The 22862-nt window shown below is 34.6% G+C and overlaps 1 protein-coding gene across 1 annotated transcript in view; it reads right to left on the reverse strand.

Annotated features, from left to right (window-relative positions):
• IBTK (inhibitor of Bruton tyrosine kinase) overlaps positions 1-22862 on the reverse strand; it is an 85608-nt gene that overhangs the window by 10396 nt on the left and 52350 nt on the right. The window contains exons 19-26 of the mRNA XM_081095090.1: positions 22097-22157; positions 21158-21279; positions 19366-19478; positions 14428-14576; positions 12763-12926; positions 10664-10756; positions 9960-10103; positions 3259-3408 (exon numbers count right to left, since the gene is read on the reverse strand). Coding sequence (XP_080951216.1) covers positions 3259-3408; positions 9960-10103; positions 10664-10756; positions 12763-12926; positions 14428-14576; positions 19366-19478; positions 21158-21279; positions 22097-22157 — 996 coding nt within the window. The remainder of the gene's footprint in view (positions 1-3258; positions 3409-9959; positions 10104-10663; positions 10757-12762; positions 12927-14427; positions 14577-19365; positions 19479-21157; positions 21280-22096; positions 22158-22862) is intronic.

Raw genomic sequence — 22862 nt, forward strand, 5'->3', positions numbered from 1 at the left:
ATGAGATATTTTTAAATGACTATTTTTTAAATTTTCTATTACAGTTTACAGTCAATATTATTTTGTATTAGTTTCAGATATATAGTATAGTGGTTAGAAAATCATGTACTTTACAGAGTGGTCCCCCTGCTGGCCCAGTATATAGTTATTATAACACTAGTGGCCTGGTGCACAAAATTCATGCACATTAAAAGGGAATTAGGGGAAATATTTTAATATTGCTATTTGCCCTTTCTCTATAATAGAAGTGTCAGAGATGAAGGAAAATTAGTAAAATGTATATGAAAATCTTCCTCCTGTCAGAGTCTGGGGCATGCCACAGGACCCAGAGTCAAATCCCCGCCCACCGGCGTGCACCTCAAAATTGCATGAGACCCAGACCCGGCTGGCTCCACCCCCATCAAGCCCCGCTGGGTGAGGGGCACAGCCTCAGGACCCCGACACACCCTCAGGTGGCCCGGCACCAGGGCGGAGGGGGGCATGGCCTGAGGTCCCCCATCAAGTCCCACTGGGCAGGGTGCACAGCCTCAGGTCCCCGGCCCGGCGCCACACAGCCTCAGGTCCCTGCTGATTGCTCATTATGGCTCATTACAGGATCCCCACCTCCGCTGTGGGCGCAGCCATCTTGTGATGGTGTGATGGAGTGAGGATCAATTTGCCGATTACCTCTTTATTATATAGGATTAACTATATTGCCTATACTGTAATTTACATCTCTGATTATTCTGTAACTACCAATTTGTACTCCATAATCCCTTCACCTTTTTCATGCAGCACCTCAACCCTGCCCTCTGTCAACAGTCTGTTCTATGTATCTAAGTCTACTTGTTTTGTTCTTAGATTCATATATAAGTGAAATAATATGGTATTTTTCTGTCTGTCTGATTTCACTCTTTTTTATGGCCAAGTAGCATTTCATTGTTTACATGTACCATTGCTTTATTATCCACTTATCTATTGATGGTACTTGGGTTGCTTCTATAGTTTGGCTATTATAAATAACATTGAAATGAGCATAGGGTTGTATATATTCTTTCAAATTAGTGTTTCTTGGATATATTCCCAGAAGTGGAATTGATGGATCATAAGGCAATTCCATTTATTTTTTGAGGAACCTCCACACTGTTTTTCATAGTGGCTGCACCAATCTGCATTCCCATCAACAGTGCACTAGGGATCCCTTTTCTCCACATTCTTGCCAACACTTCTTTGTTGATTTACACATGACAGCTATTCTGACAGGTGTGAGGTGTTATCTCATTGTGGTTTTGATTTGCATTTTTCTGATGATTAGTTATATTGAGCATCATTTTATGTCTATTGGCCATCTGCATGTTTCCTTTGGAGAAATGTCTATTCAGGTCTTCTGCCCACTTTTTAATAGGGTTGTTTTTCTGGTGTTATCTGAGTTTTTTATACATTTTGGATAATAACACCTTATTAGATGTATTATTGGAAAATATCTTCTCCCACTCAATATGTTGCCTTTTCGTTTTGTTGATGGTTTCCCTTGCTGTGCAAAACCTTTTTAGTCTGATGTAGTCCCATTTGTTTTTCTTTTTTTTCCCTTGCCCAAGAAGATATGTCAGAAAAAATGTTGCTAAGAGAAATGTCAGAAATTTTACTGCCTATAATTTCTTCTAGTTTTATGGTTTCAGATTTTACATTTAAGTCTTTAATCCATTTTGACTTTATTCTTGTACTAAGGCCTGGTGCACGAAATTCGTGCACTCGGGGGGTGGGTGGAGTCCTTCAGCCCGGTGTGTGCCCTCTTACAGTCTGGAAGCCCAGGGGGAGCAGGCCTAAGCCATCAGCAGTTAGACATCCTTAGCGCTGCTGCGGAGGCAGGAGAGGCTCCCGCCACCGCCACTGCACTTGCCAGCCATGAGCCTGGTTTCTGGCTAAGTGGCGCTCCCACTGTGGGAGCGCACTGACCACCAGGGGGCAGCTCCTGCGTTGAGTGTTTGCCCCCTGGTGGTCAGTGCGCATCACAGCGACCGGTAGTTCCGCTGTTCGGTTGCATATTAGCCTTTTATTATATAGGATATAGGATAGAGTGTAAGAAGATGGTTTAGTTTCACTTTTGTGCATGTATGTTTCCAATATTCCCAACACCATTTACTGAATAAACTGTCTTTTACCCCATTGAATGTTCTTCCTTCATCGTAGATTAATTGACTGTATAGGCCTGGGTTCATTTCTGGGTTCTCTATTCAGTTCCATTGATCTATGTGTCTGTTTTAATACCAGCACCATACTTTTTTTATTACTATAGTATTATAGTACAGTTTGATATCAAATAGTGTAATATCTCCCACTTTGTTCTTTTAAGATTTCTTTTGGGGTCTTTTGTGTTTTCATACAAATTTTTGAATTATTTGTTCCTGTTCTGTAAAATACACCCTTGGTATTTTGATAGGAGTTGTGTTGATTCTATAGATTGCTTTGGGTAGTATGAACATTTTAATGATATTATCTTATTTGATTTCTTTCTTGAATGTCTTAAAATTTTCTGAGGACAGGTCTATTTTAAAACATTTATAATCATATATGTAACAGATACAAAATACCTGTGTATGTGTACAAGTGGCACTCAAATGTAGTTAGGCAAACATTTAAGAGATTACATGTATGCATTTAAAATTTGAAACATCTTTTAAAAGCATACAGGACTTAAAAAAAAACAGGATCAAAAATAGCTAGCTAGACAAAAAAACTGGAAACACCCAAATGTCCAGCAATAGATGCAGACTGTTTTCCATCAATAAAATGAAATACTACTCAGCAATAAAATGTAATGAACCATTAATACACATAGCAACTTGAATGAATCTCAAAATAGATGCTGAGTAAAAAATGATTTTTTAAAAACGTACATACTGAAAGAATCCATCGACACAAAACTCCAGAACATACAAGCTAGTCTATATTGACAGAAGAGGTTAGTAATTGCATGGGAGGGAGGAAGGGATTACCAAGGGAATGAAAAAATTTATGGGAATGAGTTATATTCACTGTCGTCAGTGTGGTTGGTGATAATGGTTTAATGGGTGTATTCGCATGCCAAAACTTCCAATTATATAGTACTTTAAATATATACAGTTTATTATTAACCAATTATACCAAAATAAAGCTTCAAAAAATAGACCTGTTAATTCCAAATGTATAAAAATCTGCGTCTTAAATATTTAAAGATTATTTCAGAACATAAAACTACCATAGAAGATTTTAAGGAAGAAAAATGTGTAAGTTTATTACCTTGCAACTTTTGGAGCCTGGGGATTTTCAATTCCTTTAAAACAAACTTTTTTGAAACGATCTCCTGCACTATGCCCAGTTATAGATTTTTTTTCTTCTACTAAAAAATCCTGGAATGATTTGGATGAAAATGAATGTAGAGAAGATCCCCTATAAAAGACAACAGAGGTTATATTAAAATATTCACTTTTTAAAAAGCTCATTGCTTAAAAGCACAGGTGAGAATATAGACCAAAAATTTTATAGTTGTATACATTAAAGTTTTTAATGCAATGTTGGAATTTTTTGCTATTAACTGTGGTGAACTAATCAAAATTATGTGATAAGAATGAATAAGTGATATTAATAACAGCTATTACAACTATATCTCAGGTAACAACAAAAACTCACTAAATTAAATAATTAAGCTCAGCAGAGGAAACATTACTTCTGCTAAATAATCCTGATAGTTTTATTTCTTGATCTGAATTGCTAATTGCACATGATTGTTCAGTTTGTGAAACCTCATCAACCCATACACTTCTAAGTGTATATATGTTTCAATAAAAAGTCATTTAAAATATAAACCTAAGTTTACATGGACAGAATAGAGGAAATAAAATGTAAGTTGATCTAAAACATAAAATAAATTACACCCAACATAGGTGTAATACTTTGAGTATTAGTTAATCAAAAAAACAGGCAAAACATTAAAAATTACCTACACAGATTATTTTAGCTTCTAAAGATTTCATATTTATGGTATCAGAATCTTTTATCAACCAATCAGTGTTTTACTTTACAGTCAAGAATGTAAAAAGGATTTACAGGGTGGCAGTCAAGATTAGGCACACAGGCTCTGTTGCTAGACTTGAGTTCAAATCTTGGCTCTGTCATACACCAGCTTTGACCTTAGGAGGTTACTTAACCTCTAGATCAGAGGTTCTCAACCTGTGGGTCGCGACCCCTTTGAGGGTAGAACGACCCTTTCACAGGCGTCGCCTAAGACCATCGGAAAACACATATATAATCACATATTGTTTACAGTAGCAAAATTACAGTCATGAAGTAGCAACGAAAATATTTTTATGGTTGGGGGTCACCACAACATGAGGAACTGTATTAAAGGGTCGTGGCATTAGGAAGGTTGAGAACCACTGCTCTAGATGCTTCAGTTTCCTCATCAATAACATAGTTATACTAATACCATCTCCATCATAACAGTTCTGAGGATCAACTATTAATTTATGTATTTTAAACAGTATCTGACTCAGAGGAATGCTATATAAATCCTCTACTATCCATAATTTTCACATTTAACAAAACTTATTTTTATTTAAGAGAAAAAGAAAATGAAAACACAGAAGTTCTGACATGAATAAATATAATCAGTTTATAGGCTACGTATCTCTTTCTTTCCTTAAGTCTGACTTGGAAAAAATTAATTCAAAAAGAAACTTTAGTTATTATTTTGTACACTAGAACTGCACTGTACCCTTAGCGTGATTTTCAGAACCTATAACATTAGAAAGTCAAAATTATGAACAATAATAATGTAAACAATTTCCTAGTCTAATTTTAATTTTTCCCCATTTTTATTTATTCAGAAAACAAAATGACCATGTTAAGCGAACAAAATGCTAACCAGATAATTCCCCAAAAAGTTAAATTCATACTTTTAAGATACCATAAAATCCACATCCAGATTAAGTTCATAAACTACAGGGTAGGGCAAAAAGTAGGTTTATGGTTGTTTATATGGAAAATACTACTACAAGAATAACTGTCATGTACTCACAACTATAAACCTACTATTGCCCTACTCTGTATCTGGGGTACCCCATAAAAAACAAGGCCTTCTAAATATCTGTATCTTGTTTGAATAACTCATTTGTACCTGCATCATCTCATTTAATCCTTACAATAACAATCGTGACAGAGAAGTATTTTTCATCACCACAATAAGTACAACCAAAGTTCAGTGATCTCAACAATCGTAAAATCACCAGAGATAAGGCAGAACTGGGAGCGAAATACAATTCTTAATGACAATAAAACTCATACTTTGTCATCTAGACTACCACTCCCTTCAATAAGAAATCAAGACAACATTCCTTATTAAGTGCCAAAGATGGCAGGAAAATAATGATGATTCACACTTTGCTTTATTAACATACGAGGTAAACATCCATAACAAAATTTACTCAATAAAGATTGAATGACCACAAACTGCTTCACATAAGATTTTTTTTAAAAAGTCATCAAAAATTCACTACGTTAAGGAAATCAGTTAATCATGTGACCATATTACAAATTAAGTTACTATTTGTTTATATAATATTGATGGTGCTATGTTAAATGTTCCATATATTACCTCCTGTGAAATCTTCACAGTACCCTTGTGAAATAGAAACTATTTTTAGCTCTATTTATGAACAAGAAAAGTAAGACAGAGGAAGGTTAAATAACTGATATAAGTTCACAATGCTACCAAGTAATAGATCTACCAATAAAGTCAGGCAAGGCTCACTCCAGAACCCCAGTCTAATCACTATACTCTACTGCTGTATCCACATTTAAGTCATTTATCCTAAATAAAATCTTAGCTCATTATGACAGAAATTTTCTCTATAGATGTGTATCAGCAACATGGCCTACTAAAAATACTTCAAAAGAAATTTACCTGACTTTGACTTTAAAATTTCCCCAAAATATGTATATACACAGAACATTAAAAAAAGTATATATACACAAAAGAACCACTCCCCATTTCTTTACCAATTCCTTTCTCCTCCCAAAAGCACACATACCTGAAGGTTTCTACTGGTAAACAGGGTAACTATGGTGTAAAGTACTGTATCATTAGTCATTTGGGAACATGCTGGCAAACACTCTTGCCAGAAAATCTGCTGAATATCTCCTATAAGCAATTCACGTCTCTAAACACAGAAACTTCACAATGATGTGTATAAAAAGCATAAGTTGTCAGATTCACCCTAGAGGTAATTCAGGGACTTCTAGATGTGGTGATCTGTACCCTAAAAGCTTTTTTTTTTTAAGTTAGTTATAACATCTCCTTAAGAGTAAATATAGGTAACAGTATTTACAAAAGAAGAAACTTACAAATTCATTAAACATGCACAGTAGTTACCTATAAAATGTCTTACGCAGGTTTTTTCAAATGAGTTCTATTATTCTTTCCACTGATCATGCCATACTTTAAAAGAGTGTCTGATTTCCTATGATTTTACTTTCCTAACTCATAGGCTAGGAACTTCACAGAGAAGCATTTGTAGATATTTGTATCCACTCAAAAATTTAATCAAGATTTGTTTCTCAGCTAAAGCAGCCCTAAAAATTTTGCTTTAATGAACAAAATTCCTAGCTCTAAAAAGTTAAATAACTGAAATTAGTCTATTATAACTTATAGGCTAGCTCTAAACGGGATTTGGAAGAATTTATAGTCAGAAATCAAGCCAGGCCACAAAGACTTCTTCCACTGAAGATTTATTTCTCCAAGTAAAACACTGGATAATGCAAACTGGCCAACTCCCATATATACTTGGTGTTTTCACATTAGATTTAAAATTCAATTGGCTAGAACTTCATTCTAGTGCAAGAACCAGTTACTTTTCATACTTACTGTCACATCTAACTGCAAACAGCAGGAGTACAACTATATGCTGGGAGTCATCGACTAGGTGAATGAATGTTTGAACAAACTAGTAAAACTCCTTATTACAACCAGAGGCAGATGCAGAAGGCTAACTTGTGATTTGCTAATGAATTGTACATTAACCTTAATATTAAAGTAACCAGAGTATAAAAAATCTTCTAAAAAAATAAAATCGCATTAGATAATCCATCAGGAGGATGTTCCTTAGAGAAGTATTGTTAAAAATGGATGATAAATCACTACAGTAATGAATATATTCTATAAATACAATCTATAAATCAGATAAAAGTGCTAATTTCAGATTAATTTTCTACTTTTTAAAAGCAGAGCAGTTTAAATTCTAACAACTTTATTTAGACCAACATTTACAAGGAATATTGTCAGGAAAACAGATCTACTCCATTTTTAATTTCTTCAAGCATATACTACATGTATTTACACTAAATGTATATCTGATTAAAAATCAAGTGATATACTAAAACTTGTAGCACTCTAAGAATTCGAGAAAATTAACCTAATGATAATTATTTCCATTTATAATAAATATAATTCAAACTGCAGGAATACCAATCAATCATTTTATATAAATGCGTTCTTAAAATTTCTAACAAATGTTTTCTCATCTGTGCCATTAACTTCGGATAAAATTTCCATAACCAACAATAAATTATATGTATGTATCCTTACTTTATATATATATTGTTTATACATATATATTGACATATATCTTACATATATATTTTTTATTAAGTTACCTCACTCAGCCCACTGTTATAGAGTATAAATAAAAGCAGTACATAACTTCAAAAGAATTTATGAGAAATGAACTTTTTAAGATCCTTCAGATACCAAAACTATGGTTGCAAGAAATCATAAAAAGGGCATAAATTTTATGGCAATTCAGATACTTCTCACTTTGAATTCAGAACTAAATTATCTATAATTGGTTAGATAAATTTTCTTGGTACCCTAAAACCCATTATTCATTTGTTTGTATTTAAATGTTCCAATCACATTTTCCTCAAATAAATGTATAAACATTGCTTACATATCATAGTCACCAAATTAATTTTTAAGGAAAAATAATCTCATTACATTTGGGCCAAATTATTTGGCATATTTCTTCCCATGTTTTTAGAATTTTCTTTAATATGCCATAATAAATTTCTTTTGAAACTTAGTCTCTTCAACATGGGAGTCTGACCTCATGTTGCTAATAATTACTGGGGAAATTTTTTCCTAAATTTAAAATCAAACTCTGAAGTTTCAGATAAATGACTACTTTAATCCTTTTCCCTGAAATCCCATATACAGTGAACAGGTATGTCAGAAAGGCAAAAAGAATAAAGCAGTAAGACAATAGTAAACTAAAACTAGTACTAGTTTTGGAGGATGGAAAAAAGCTAGAAGGATCACTGATGTAGTAAAAATAAAGGAAACCTAATTGCCATCAAGTGGTGATACAGTATAAAAACCCAAAACCTTGAAAAGGCTCACACATTGGACTCACTTATGTATCAAATCCTAAAGTAGGTAGGTATGAGGACGTAAACAAGAAAAATAGTTCAGTTTACTTGTGGAATGGTAGGGAATATCAGATATTTTCCCTATTCTCCCTGTTCAGAAGACTGCACCTGCTTTATCCTGGTAGCTAGAAATTAAGTTAAATGTGATTTTATGTTATCTTTAGACTTCCCTTAACTGTCATTCTGGGAATTTCCCTTGTTTGTATTTGCTGTGTACCTTCTACCTGCAAGGCACTGTTCTTGGTTTTGGTGGTTAGGCAATGTATAAGACTGATTTGGTCACTGCCTCTGTAGGGTTTATGGGGTAGCAGTTAAAACATGTGTTTTCCGTAATCAAGAGTATGAAGAAGACAAAAAAAAGAGTTCTCTAGATACTGAATATGTTATGATTTGAGAGAATTAAACCCATTCTCTAAAGTTTTACATGCTCTTTTCTTTTTTACTTGGGCTTTCTTTTTCTGGGATCATGCTTTAGATTTACTAGAGGCTATAAGACATTGATTTAGGCCCATTGGTGGCATTCCAAATAAAGAGTTGTCTCCCTCAAAATAATTTACACTTTAATTGGGAAAAATATTTCCTCTCACAAACAAAAAATATGGCTTTAAAGGCAGTGAAGGAATTTCCCCAAAACAAGGTAGCCTCCAAGATCCTTTTCAATGCTTGTGAGAAACAGGGTTCTGATTTCCTTCTTGCCCTTCACACTACCCATACTTTTCTTCATCGTGATTGACAATCAATTCTAATCAGTTACAAAGAAAAGAGAGGGGAGCAGAAAGTACAACCTCATTTTACACATCTCAAAATTGCTATCTAACCTTCTGGAAGATTATTCCTATTAATGCTGCCATTTGGGGTAAATTCTAATGGAGAAAACTTATTCAATGTTACATAGTTATGTAAATGGACCTGCTTAGAAATAATGACAAGTTTTGATTATATAATAAAGATATTCATTATGCACACAGAAGGACAAAGAAATTAAGGTGGTAAAAAAAGTTTGCTCTAATCAAATTTTTCTATAATATACAGGTGTTGGCAAAAGTAGATTTACAGCTGTTCATATGGAAAAAGACAGGCAGGTTCTGATTATTAAAATAGCTTTATTAATTCAAAAGAATGTCACAAAGCACTTAGGTATAATCTCATACGTGCTAAAATAAATAATTTAAAAATACAAGAATAAAATCTGTTTTGCATACTCACAACTGTAAACCTCCTTTTAACCACCCCTGTATATTATTTCTTATAAAAAATGAAAAAAATCAGAATGCTCCTTTAAAATGCTTTTGCAATAAACACTAGTTAAAATACAAAAAAACTTTTGAAAACTATGATGTACTGTCAAAACAAACCAAAAAAACACACACTTGTCTTTATTTCCCAAGGAACAGTTTTTAACTAAAAACAAAGAGGAAAGTGAAATATTTAAAAAGATGGGGAAATAAGACCTAGAAGCCAAGAACTACTTTAAAAGCTAATAATGCACAAATCTGTGATTATTAAAAATTAGACCATACCATGCATGTGCTGGTTTTGAGGTTTTTGAAGGAGCAGTTAAAGCTGTTTCTGTGCTATTCACTCCTGAATTATTTTCTTTGGTAGTCATTGCAATCATTTTTCGTTGTTTCTGAGAAAGTTTGACTCCAGGAGAAATCACTTTGCTAGAAATTAAGTTAAATTAATTAGTTTCACTACCTCTGAGAAAGTTTAATTCCGTAAGAAATAATTTTGCTACAAATTAAATTAAACCGATTAACATTAATTTCTGCTTAACAAAGGTAATAGGTAATTATATTGCTTTCTCTTTATCTGATGTGGTTTTACTACTACTGGATCAAAATGACCACAAGAATCAACAATGACAATATCAGTTTATATTATTAATGATCAAGTAATACCTACATATGAGCTTTCCACTTACTAATACACACACTTGCATTAGAACTAGTCCACAATGATCGTTTTAAGGGCAAGTTTCTGGCATTTAATACTGTATTTCACAAAAGTTGGACTATTAACCCAAATAAATCTTTAGCACATATTTAAGAAATATGTATTGGAGGCTAAGCTACCTAGGAAAGAGCTTATAATGAACTTTAATATAAAATAAAGAAAAATAATAGGGAAAGTCCTGTAGGTCTTTCCAATTCTTTAGTGCAGAACTACATACAACACAACACAGACTTTTTTTTAAAAAAAATGATTATTTTTTTAAACAAACCCCAAATTTGTCTTTGGCGTAGCTCCCCATTTTTGTCTATTTTCTTCAATTTGCATGATGGTTCTGAGATCCATGATAGGAGGGCTGACAGGACTAAAAGACATAAAAGTTACTTTACAATGCATTCATTTATCCATAAAGTCTTACCTCCAAACTTCACCAAAACTATAAATTATATGTAAGATTTATAATGAGAGGATAATTTAGGTTGGTTTTATCAGCTGTGGAAATTTCAAAAAAGGTATTTTGAATGAAAGCTAATTTTATACATACATAAATAACTACTTAAATGCATCCAAAGTCATAATGGTAAGTAATATAACAAACTCTGAAAGAAAAAAAAAATGCCAAGCAATAGAAAGATGCATAACTTATCTGACACCATAATGAGAAAAAAATTCTACAATCTTCAGAAATAGCCAATATATTTTTCTGACTTTACACCAAGCTATTCATAAAACATGTTTTAAAAATAGTCTAGCACAGCCAGTGTGGTTCAGTGGTTGAGCATCAACCCATGATCCAGGAGCGCCTAGTCAGGGCAACATGCCCATGTTGTAGGCTTGAACCCCAATAAGGAGCGTGCAAAAGGCAGCCCATTGATATTTCTCTCTCTCCTCTTCTCCCTTCCTCTCTCTGAAATCAATAAAAACATATTTTTAAAAAATTTTAATAAAAGGTAGTCTAACATTAGTGATTAGAAGATGCATCCATGTATTCTTACAAATATATTTACTTAGACAAAAACATTTGAGACTAATTTCTGAACTATCCTTAGACCATGAAGCAACGTACACTGGGACATAATAATCTGTTCCAACTGTGCAAAATACAGTATATTTCAAAGTAATTATAGATATCACCCAGATAATATAATTGGTAAGTTAATTAACAGTTTTAGAATATTATAAACAACAGTCGATATATAAAGATGAAGCACAGTTCAATGAACACTGAAAAAGAATACTGCATTTTAATATCTACTTCAGTTTTAAAAACTGACTTTTCTAAATTTAAAAAATATAGGTTAAAAGCACAGTATAACATTAAGTGAATACCCTCTAAAAATTAACTATAACAATACATTTTGTGAGATCTTAGATAACCCTTCATGTGCTAAAAAAAAAAGATAAAGTAAGCCTACAAATGACAAAATGGTCTTCCTGAGTGGGATTTTTAACTAATATATACTATCCTCCCCCTACACCCTCACCCCATAAAAAGGTGATATCAAGTCACTATTATGTGTATAATAGTATTTACTAATATTCACTGATGACAACACAAAGGTAATTAAATTGTCTGGAAAAAAGGAGCCTATTTTAGCTGGTTAGTAATTTGTATGCATAAAGGTAATTTTCTGTGTATTATATTAGAAATCTATACAGTGAAACCTCGGTTCGCAAATTAAATTTGTTCCAGAAGGGTGTTCAAGAAGCAATTTTTTTGAAAATATCATTTTTTCCCGTTAGAAACAATGTAAACTGAATTAATCCATTCCAGACCCACAAACGATCCCGTCTTAACCTTTCTTTATACAGTATATATCTCATGTACTTTTTAATCTATAAACACTTCTTTTCTTAAATTTATCAAATCACCCTCTACTAGCCTTAAACGAATCACTTTCAGCATTCTTTACAGGGCTGTCTTTCAGGAGGTCAGTTTGTGGCATCTTTGCTTTTTCACATACCACTGCCTCCAGTCACCCACTACCTGCTTTTAATTTATTTAAATCAACAACAGGTTTTCTACCTCTTCAATTGCATGTAATTGTTTAAGAACACTTTCACACCCTTAGCAACATTAGCATTCTTGATAGCCTGTTTATGTTTTAAAATTGTGCTAATCTTTGATTTTGACACCAACAAAAGCTAATCTTCAGATTGTTGCCAGAGAGGTTGTTTCTGTCATGCTGAGGCATCAGCATGAATAGATTGTCAGGTAGCAAACTGAAACATTTTTTCTGTGAACAACTTGGTCTAGAAACGAGGATTCACTGCATTCATATTTTTAAATATACTTCATTAAAAATATTCATTTGACTAAAAATGAATTATTGTATTTTTCAGACTATGGCAAAAAAATGAATATCCTACCTGAAAGAGCCAGCAGCCCAACTGGAAGAGCTTGAACTATCAATTCTGTTACTTGGAATGGGCTGTGGAGCAGATACTTTAAGTACTGGTGATTTTTCCCATGGTTTTAAATCTTCCCTGAAATATGTAGGAGGTGTACCATTAACATATGGTTTCTTTTTCCCCTGGGAGTAAAAAACATTTAAAAGGTGAATAAAAAAGCAAGCTCCTAGCAGAGCAGCTAATATTGTTGGCACTTAAATAAATTATATTAAAAAGTAAAATCATCTATATATAATAAAAGCCTAAGCAAACATTACGGTGGAACGACCAGTCTCTATGATGTGCACTGACCTCCAGTGGGCAGACACTCAACGTAGGAGCTACCCCCTGGTGGTCAGTGTGCTCCCACAGGGGGAGTGCCACTCAGCCAGAAGCCAGGCTCACCGCTAATGAGCACAGTGGTGGTGGCAGGCTGGACCTAAGCCAGCAGGCAGACATCCGCCAAGGGCTCCTGATCTGCGAGAGGGCGTAGGCCAGGCTGAGGGCACACCCCCCCACCCCCAGTGCACGAATTTCGTGTACCAGACCTCTAGTATGACAATCATCATCTAGCATTTTCAATTCAGTTCTTCCACAGTTTAGTGCCTTAACCAATTCTCAAAACAAATCAGTGACTATAACCCAATTACTGTGAACTTTGGGAATAATTTTTAGGAAAACAAGTTTACATATTAAATCCCTATTTACATGAGAATTAAGCAAAACTGTTAATAAATGAAGCAGTAACTTAAAAATTAAAGTCCATAGCCCTGGCCAGGTGGCTCAGTTAATTGGAGCATCTTCCCATATACTGAAAGGTTGAGATTCAATTCCTAATCAAGGCACATACCTAGGTTGCAATTTGATCCCTAGTAGGAGAGTGTATGGGAGGCAACTGATTGATGTTTCTCTCTCTCTAAAAATCAATAAAAGAACATATTCTCAGGTGAGGATTAAAATAGAAAATTAGCCCGGCTTGCGAGGCTCAGTGGTTGAACACTGACCTATGAACCAGAAGGTCATAGGTCAATTCCCAGTCAGGGCACATGCCCGGGTTGCAGGCTCGATCCCCAAAGTGGGCATGCAGGAGGAACCCAATCAATGATTCTTTTTCATCACTGAGGTTTCTCTCTCTCTCTCCCTTCCTCTCTTAAGTCAATAAAAATTAATAAAATAAAATGTTATTATAATTTTGTGTTCAGGTGAAAAAAATGAACTACTGCAGCTTACTGTGAATTGTGCTAGATTAGGAGAACTCCATTCGAGAGTATTGCTTCAGTTAACACCATGGAGAAGAGACTGCAGGATTTAAATGGAAGCTTACATTCAAATCATTTTCCTTTGACAATTTTTAGGTGGTGTTAACTGACATTACACAAAATAATTTCCAAATAACTTAGCTATATTTTCCAATATGTCTATACAGTGTTTCTATATTTTTACAATAACATGGATTTTAGTTGCAGAAAGATTAGAAATAAAACATCAAAAAGTGCTCAAAACTGCCATTAAAATCTTTAGGTTTTTGTTATTTTTACTTCAAAACACTGTCCTGGTTGATTTATATAATAAAATATAAACTGTCTATACGCCTAAATTTTGAAGTTAAGAAAAGAGTACATTAATAGACAAGTAAAAACAAACCTCAATTTTATCTGAATGGAATGCTGTTGTGAAATCAGGGGACTGTAAATCTCTAGGACTACCCACTCCTGCATAGCTTCCTTCAGAGTCTGATGTCAACAGTTCTGGAAGAGATTCCACAGAATTGGTCTTACCAGACTTTAATAATCCTAAAAGGTAAATTTAAAAAATATATATGTATTACATCAATAAACCAAACAAAGCCAAAAACTTCCACTTATCCAGACTTAACATTTAAATTATAGCCACTCTACCAAAATCTTAATAATTCAAGCTAAAAAAAAGAAAATCTACATTTTTAAACAACAGTTCTAATTATATACCAATTGTGCAATAATCCTAAGGAAGACAGTTCTTTGGGATCTGCTTTAAAAAGCAATTCAGGCCCTGGCTGGTATGGTTCAATGGACAGAGCATCGGCTTGCAGACTGAAGAGTCCTGGGTTTGGTTCCAATCAAGGGCATGTACCTCAGTTGTAGACTAGATCCCTGCCCCTGGTCGGGGCATTTACTGAAAGTAGCCAATCAATGTGTCTCTTTCACATGGATGTTTCTCTCCCTCCCTTCCTCCTTCTCTAAGAATCAATGAAAAATATCCTCGGGTGAGGATTAACAAAAAGAAAGAAATAAAGAAAGCAATTCAGAACTTTATTTTTCCAAATAAAAATAAAGAAGACAAAATTAATAAACTTCAGTCCCTTGCCCTTTCCCTTTCACATCTATCTCTCTGTATGGAGGTATCTGCACCCTCACAGAGGAGGACTGGCCGTATGGGGGGAGCTAGCCACCAGATTGGCCCAGTAGCAGAGGCTTTGCTGAAGCCAACTATGGTCTGTTTGAGGGGTTTCTTCCACATTAAAAAAAAAAAAAAAAGAAAGAAAGAAAAAGAAAGAAAAGAAAAAAATCTATGGATTAAGAGCTATTTTTAGTTAGCTTATTACCTAAAGGAAGAGCTGTTATGAAACGTATATGCCACTTCTTCTCTTAAGCAGGCTAAATACTTGTCTCCCTACCATACCTGGTATCCAGATTCATTAGCTGGTCAGAGTCATAGCAAACATGAACAGAGTAAAAAGTAAATTTTGCTTCAGTTTGTATTTCAAATTTAGTATAATCTAAATGAAGTAGCAAAATAACCAAAATAAACACATTATATGGGCTGTAACTAAAAGTTATACAATTGACTTAAAAGCAAATAAAAGATAGCAACTCATATATTCAAATAGGTGTTATTCTTTTGAAAGTGAGTCACTTTGAACATATATATATGCCTTTTCTTATGGTAATCACTGCTAAAATAGAGTTCAGAAATAACATTCAAGGTTTTGTTTTTTTTTACTACAATACTTTAAATACTTTTAACGGAGGCAAATTTTTACCTAAGAGAGCATTTTTTAATACTGAAATGTTCCTAAAAGTCAACCAGAAATAAATCTAATAAATAAAGAGAATGATTAAAGTAGCCAACAATTGTTTTCAGAAAAAAGTATTTTTCACAGAATGTTTTTTTGTCTAACTTTAAAGATCAAAGCAAATAAATGTTAAGCCTTTGCACAACTGTCCTTGATAAAATTTGTCTCATACTCAAATTTTTTCCAAAATAGGTGTTTTTGGCCCCCAATTAAATTTAACCTTTCAATCGTTTTTTTTCTTTTGGCCACAGAAAGAGTGGTACAGCAACAAGGATATAAAACTGGAATAAAAAACTAAATCTATTTGTCGATCACTATCTCAAGTTTAAAGGAAGGGATGTATATTAGTTCATTACTAATGTCTCTTCCAGCTCTGAAATGCTAAGACTAACACATCCTATCTAATAAAAGAGTAATATGCAAATTGACCATCACTCCAACACACAAGATGACCGCCCCCATGTGGACACAAGATGGCCTGCAGGGGAGGGCAGTCAGGGGTGACTGAGCCGGCAGAGGAGGGCAGTTGGGAGGAACCAGGGCAGCAGGGGAGGGCAATTGGGGGCAACCAGGCCTGCAGGGGAGGGCAGTTGGAGTCAACCACTGCGGCAAGGAAGGGCAGTTGGGGGCGACCAGGCCGACAGGGAGGGTAGTTGGGGGCAATTGGGCTGGCAGGGGAGTGGTTAGGGGGTGGTCAGGCCGGCAGGCTGAAGCAGTTAGGGGCAATCAGGCAGGCAGGCAGGAGAGCAGTTGGGAGCCAACAGTCCTGGATTGTGAGAGGGATTGTTTAGGGATTGGGCCTAAATGGGCAGTCGGACATCCCCCGAGGGGTCCCGGATTGGAGAGGGTGCAGGCTGGGCTGAGGGACACACACACCCCCCCCAACCATGCACTAATTTCATGCACCGGGCCTTTAGTGTTCTAATAACATTATTTAAAACAAACCAAGTACCTACTTTTCCTAAGTCTTTTAAGGTAACTGGAAAATCAATAGTTTTACAACTGTCTATCCACTTATTCATCCTTGCATCAATACACCCAAGCCTCCTTCTAAGGACCAGAAGCAATTCATACAACACAGCACAAAATCACAAACTTTGACACTTAAAAGTCCTAAAACAGGAATCAAGAGATGTGGTAAATGGGAAATCACTCTTCAGTACTTATCTTTTGTGTTATCTAAGATAACTGTTCCTTACATTATTTATTCCTTTGATCTTTACCAAGTATGTTAAGCACCTCATTTGTAGTATTTTATTAAAAATAAAAGATATGCTTTCTTTGCACCTGAATTACAGCTATTTTTTTCCACAGGAAAGCAAAACCATGTGCAGTTGTATTCTTCAGTTACTTATATAAGATTGACTATGAAAATATGCTGATAGAAGTTATATCAGGTTATATCTTACTGCCATAGACATATCTACTGTTTTTGAAAACCATACTGTAATCTTATTATAGACCCACTTCATATTTTTATCTAAAGAAACCATTAAGATTTAGATAAAATGCAATCTGAATCTAATCAAATTAATCTATAATGTGGGATAGTCTCTAATACCATTTTTCAAAACAAAGCAAAACAGAATGGTATGAGGGTGCTACTCTTAGTTAAAAGATACTTAAAGAGAGATTAATAAGAAAAGGTATGCCAGGCCATTGAGACTGAGTGGTTGAGATCGACCTATGAACCAGGAAGTCATCGTTCCATTCCTGGTCAGGGCACCTGCCCGGGCTATAGGCTCAATTCCCACTAGGGGGCATGCAGGAGGCAGCCAATCAATGTTTCTCTCTCTTTACCTCTCCCTTCCTCTCTAAAATTAATAAATATATATATATATACATATATACATATGTATATATATATATATATTTGAAAAGGCAAAGTCAATCTTGATAAGATACTAGGTTTTTTTAAAGGCTAAAACAAAACAAGGCTATAAAAACATTTTTGGACAATTGGATACTAGTACAGACTATTACTAGATAATATTAATGGATTAATGTAATTGTCTTAGATATAATAATAGTATTGTGGTTGTGTAGGAGAATATCCTTATTCTTAGGAGATTCATATAAAAGTTTGGGGAGAAATATCATGTCTATAACTTACTCCCAAGTGGATCAGTTAAAATAAAAGTGTGTTTGGAGGATGAGGGAAGACTACAAGAAAAAGCAAAAGTGGTTACAGGTAAACAACAAATGTAGATGAATGGTATAAGGTGTTCATCTTCCATCTTTTCAATAAGTTAAATATTTTCAAAATTAAAAACAGGAAAATAATTTTTAAAAAATTTCATAACCTTTACTTTCAAATAGGTTAACATAATGCCTACATAGAGAATGTGTTATATTCTACTATCAGATTATATACCTTCTTATGCACAGGAATGGCATCTCCCTTAGAGCACTGATATATACGAACTGAATCCATGTGATAACAGTATCTCTGTAACGTTCTGCCCACCTCTACTAACCTTCCATGCCACTGGACAGAGTGGTTTTTCTAAAAACATAAATCTTATCCACACTCTGCCTTAAAAATCCATTCATAGCTAACCACAGTCTTCAGAATAAAATCCAAATACCTTAATTTGGCATGAAATATGCAATACCCTCCAAAATATGACCCTCTCCAACCCATCTCCTATCTGCACACAACCTGTATGGCTGGGCCATGCTGAACTATATGCACAAGAAATGTGCAGTTCTTTCTATTGCCTCTAGGCTTGGAAACATATTACCCCCTTCTCTTAGTAGCTCCATCTGCCTCCTTTTCTTAACTAACTTCATTCTTCAAGATCCAGCTCAAGTATCGCTTTCCTCTAAGACAGTGGTTCTCAACCTGTATGTCGCGACCCCTTTGGGGGTCGAATGACCCTTTCACAGGGGTCGCCTAAGACTATCGGAAAAAACATATATAATTACATATTGTTTTTGTGATTAATCACTATGTTTTAGTTATGTTCAATCTGTAACAATGAAATTGGGGGTCACCACAACATGAGGAACTGTATTAAAGCAGTGGTTCTCAACCTTCTGGCCCTTTAAATACAGTTCCTCATGTGACCCAACCATAAAATTATTTTCGTTGCTACTTCATAACTGTAATGTTACTACTGTTAGGAATCGTAATGTAAATATCTGATATGCAGGATGGTCTTAGGCGACTCCTGTGAAAGGGTTGTTCGACCTCCAAAGGGGTCGCGACCCACAGGTTGAGAACTGCTGGTATTAAAGGGTCGCGGCATTAGAAAGGTTGAGAACCACTGCTCTAAGAGATCCTTCCTATCTTCTCAGACTAGTTTCTGTGTCCCACAGCAACTTCAGAGTACTTATCACAAGTACTATCACTTTCTGTAACCACCCTAATCCTAAGACAATTTCCTTTTTTTGACAATTTTTTATTTCAGTAGCCCCAGCAAATAGCACATAATAGTATTTAATACATGTCAAATGAATTAGGTAAAGAATAGAGACATGAAAGATTAAATCCAGAAATACATCCTAAAATACTTTCCACTAACCTGTAGATGGTAGGCTCTGAATAATATCTGAAAGGTTATAACCTCCAGAACTATCTGAACGTTTACGTGGCTTCTTTTTTGCTTTTGTTTTGGCCTTCTTGAACATACTTTCCCTAGGAAATAGCAAACATAAAAGTCACTTTTAAAAAATAAATTAAAATGAAACAAAAGAACTATGCATGTTGAAAAAAACACATAAGGCCTGCCCGGTGTCGCTCAGTGGTTGAGCATCGACCCATGAACCAGGAGGTCAAGATACATATCCTCAGTAAGGGGAGTGCAGGAGACAGCCGATCCATGACTCTCTTTCCCTCTCCCTATATTAAAAAAGAAAACATGTAAGGATATGCATGCTGCAGTCACATTTATGTGATCTAGAGCAAATTCCTCAATTTCACTGAACTTCCGTGTGTTACTATTACTTACTCTAACCCTAGCATTTCTGTGAAAGTTAGAAGATGGTATAGGAGAAAATTCTTTGAAAAGTAAAATACTGCACATGTTCATATAAAAGCTATTATAAACTATAATCTTGAATGAGAAATATTTGCTGATAATTTAAAGCTTAAAGAAATACTTAATTCCCTAAATTAAGTATTATTAATCAGGAAAGGAAAAATAAAATTATCTATGAGGGCTACAACTACCTTTCACTAAAAATTACAGATTTCATTCTATAATTTCAACAGTTATACAGGTCTGCTATAAATACTATTATTTTGTAAAGGATAAGATGTCAATGCTAATAATTTTATTATAATTTTTAATATAATAACATGTCATACATCTACATCAGATATCTAAAATCTAAAAACTGCCACGTATCCCAAATGCTAACAAACTCTAGAAAAGGGATTAAAAAAGAAAAAGAAAAATGAATATATCAGAATCCAAGAGCAGTTTTCAATGAGCTACATAGTGGGCTACTATACATACACACATAATACAATGCATATATGTAGTAAATGACTTAAACAACCAAAGATTTCAAATCATTTATCAAGGAGAACTAATTCTGTTAGCAGTTGATAAGGGAGCCTAAAACATGAATTGGAAATTATAACCAGTGCTAGTCAAATGGTAGGCCTAGTACTGCATATTATCTAGAATCTGGAATACTTTGCAGGAGGACTTCCTAATGTTAAGTCATTGCAGGCCGTATCTCTTGAACCAGTTAGGTTCTCTATAAATCTAATCTTCATACCAACACGGGGGAGGGGCAATCACTTAGTTGAATGGGGTTCAGAAAGAAATCAATGCTCTTTTCCAAATCCAACCACTTGTTCTGATCTTTTTTTTTTTTTTCACTCGTCTTCATAAACCTGGTACCTCTAATTCTTACGTCTTTCCAGAATTATGTTTTAGTTTTTTTCTGTTCTGTCATTACTGCTCAGCAACCTCTTTCCAACTTCCAAAGCTGTCATCATCTCTTAACTGCTGTCTTCCCCTATCCTGCTCTCTGGGCTTTAGTGCATTATGCCTTTTGTGTTTCTTTAACCTCAGCAGGGCTTAGGAAGGTAGTTAAAATAAATGCGCTAATTCAACCCAACATGTTTAATCTGAAGGCTACATTCCTTTCATATTTACAGGTAATTTTGTTATATCTGCAAATATAAAGTATTCATTTACTTTGTACTACACTAAGGCTAAGAATGAGCATAAATGCATGTCTTATTTCAGGTGTCTCAATTTTTTTCTTTCAATGTCAACATGAAAGTGTCCAAGATTTTGAATGGGGGGGGGGGGGGGCTGGGGGAGAGGGGGAGAAGAAAAAAAAGGAAACAGAACTTACGAATTATTTTGTTCCATTTTTATTTCTTCTTTAAAAAAAATATCTCCATCTTCTAGTTCCAAATAGCTAATATCTGGTCCATCCTGATATGGTGTAATGACTCTTTTATCCATTGCTGGAATCTACGAAAAAAAAAAATATGTCACCTTTTAAATACAAAATTTATAAAGATCTCTCTAAATCTTGATGTAATATCCCATTTGTTTTAATATATGGTGACATTAATTAGAAAAAGTCTAGAAGGCCTAATGGTTTTCTAAATTTAAATCAAGTGGTTGATTCAATTAAAAGATTATTCCATTAAGGCACTGGGGGACAAAAAAAAAAACCTTGACAGAAAAGCATCCCTTTATTAAAAATACAAACTAGTCCTGAAGGGTCCCAGGTTCGATTCCTGGTCAAGGGCACATGCCTGAGTCTCAGGCTCAATCCCCAGGAGGGTGTATGCGGGAGGCAGCCGATCAAAGATTCTCTCTCATCATTGATGTTTCTATCTCTCTCTCTCCCTTCCTCTCTGAAATCACTAAAAATATTTTTTAAAAATGAAAATTAATCTATTTGTTATAAGAATCATGTAAATCCATGTTTTTACACTGTCCTGACCTTTGGTAAATAATAATGAAAGACCCTAAGCTTTCAATAACTTTCATTTATGAAGAAATTAAAAAATACTAATCTTATTAAATATTTTCAATATCAATTATCCTATTTATCTATGGAATCTATAAAGAATAGAAGAGGTCAATTGGGGAAAAGAGGGGATATATATATAACACTCTCAATAATAAAGGTTTAAAAAGTATATGTATAGAAAGAAATACTAGGTCCTGTTTTCTACAAGATCCTAAAATATTAGAATTCATTAGGAAATTATTCCATTGAGATGTCTGACCTAATATAATGCTTTAGATGATAATATCAAAAGAACATAAACCTTACCATTTTTCGGTAAAATGCAGAAAGATCCTTCAAAACACCAACACTTAAAACATCAAAAGACCTAACAAGTAAGATACAAAATTTTATCTTAATACTTAAGTAACTTAATACCTGTCAAGGTTTTCAAATATGTGGAGATATTTTATATTGCTGAATAAATAATAGTTATTTTTAAAACATTAATATCTAGCTGCTACATATTCTTTAGGAAGCATGCAGTTATATATTTCAATAAACATCATGAACACACTAGAAAATATCTTATATAAAACTCAAATAACTCTTATAAATGATAGAAAAATATTTTATACTAGAGGCCCAGTGCACGTACGTGTGTGTGTGTGTGTCCCTTCAGCCCAACCTGCACCCTCTCCAAACCAGGACCCCTCAGGGAATATCCGACTGCCACCAGTCAAACATCCCTCTCACAATCTGGGACCGCTGGCTCCTAACTGCTAACCTGCCTGCCTGCCTGGTCTACCCCAACTGCCCCCCCGTCAGCCTGGTTGCCCCACACAGCCTGCTGTTCAGTCCTTTGGTCGTCCCTCACTTAACCCCCCTGCTGGCCTTGTCACCCCACACAGCTGTTCGGTCATTACTATTACTGTGACAGCGTCCCGGACAATCTGCATATTAGCCTTTTATTATGTAGGATTGTAATGAAATAGCAAGTACATATTCATTTTTCAACTTTCATTTTCCACAAATTATAATCTTTAACTATAGAAGGAGTGCTTATATTGATAGAACAATTGCCTAACTATTA

The sequence above is a fragment of the Myotis nattereri genome (genome assembly GCF_964212035.1).
Source record: "Myotis nattereri genome assembly, chromosome: 6".
Taxonomy (NCBI): domain Eukaryota; kingdom Metazoa; phylum Chordata; class Mammalia; order Chiroptera; family Vespertilionidae; genus Myotis; species Myotis nattereri.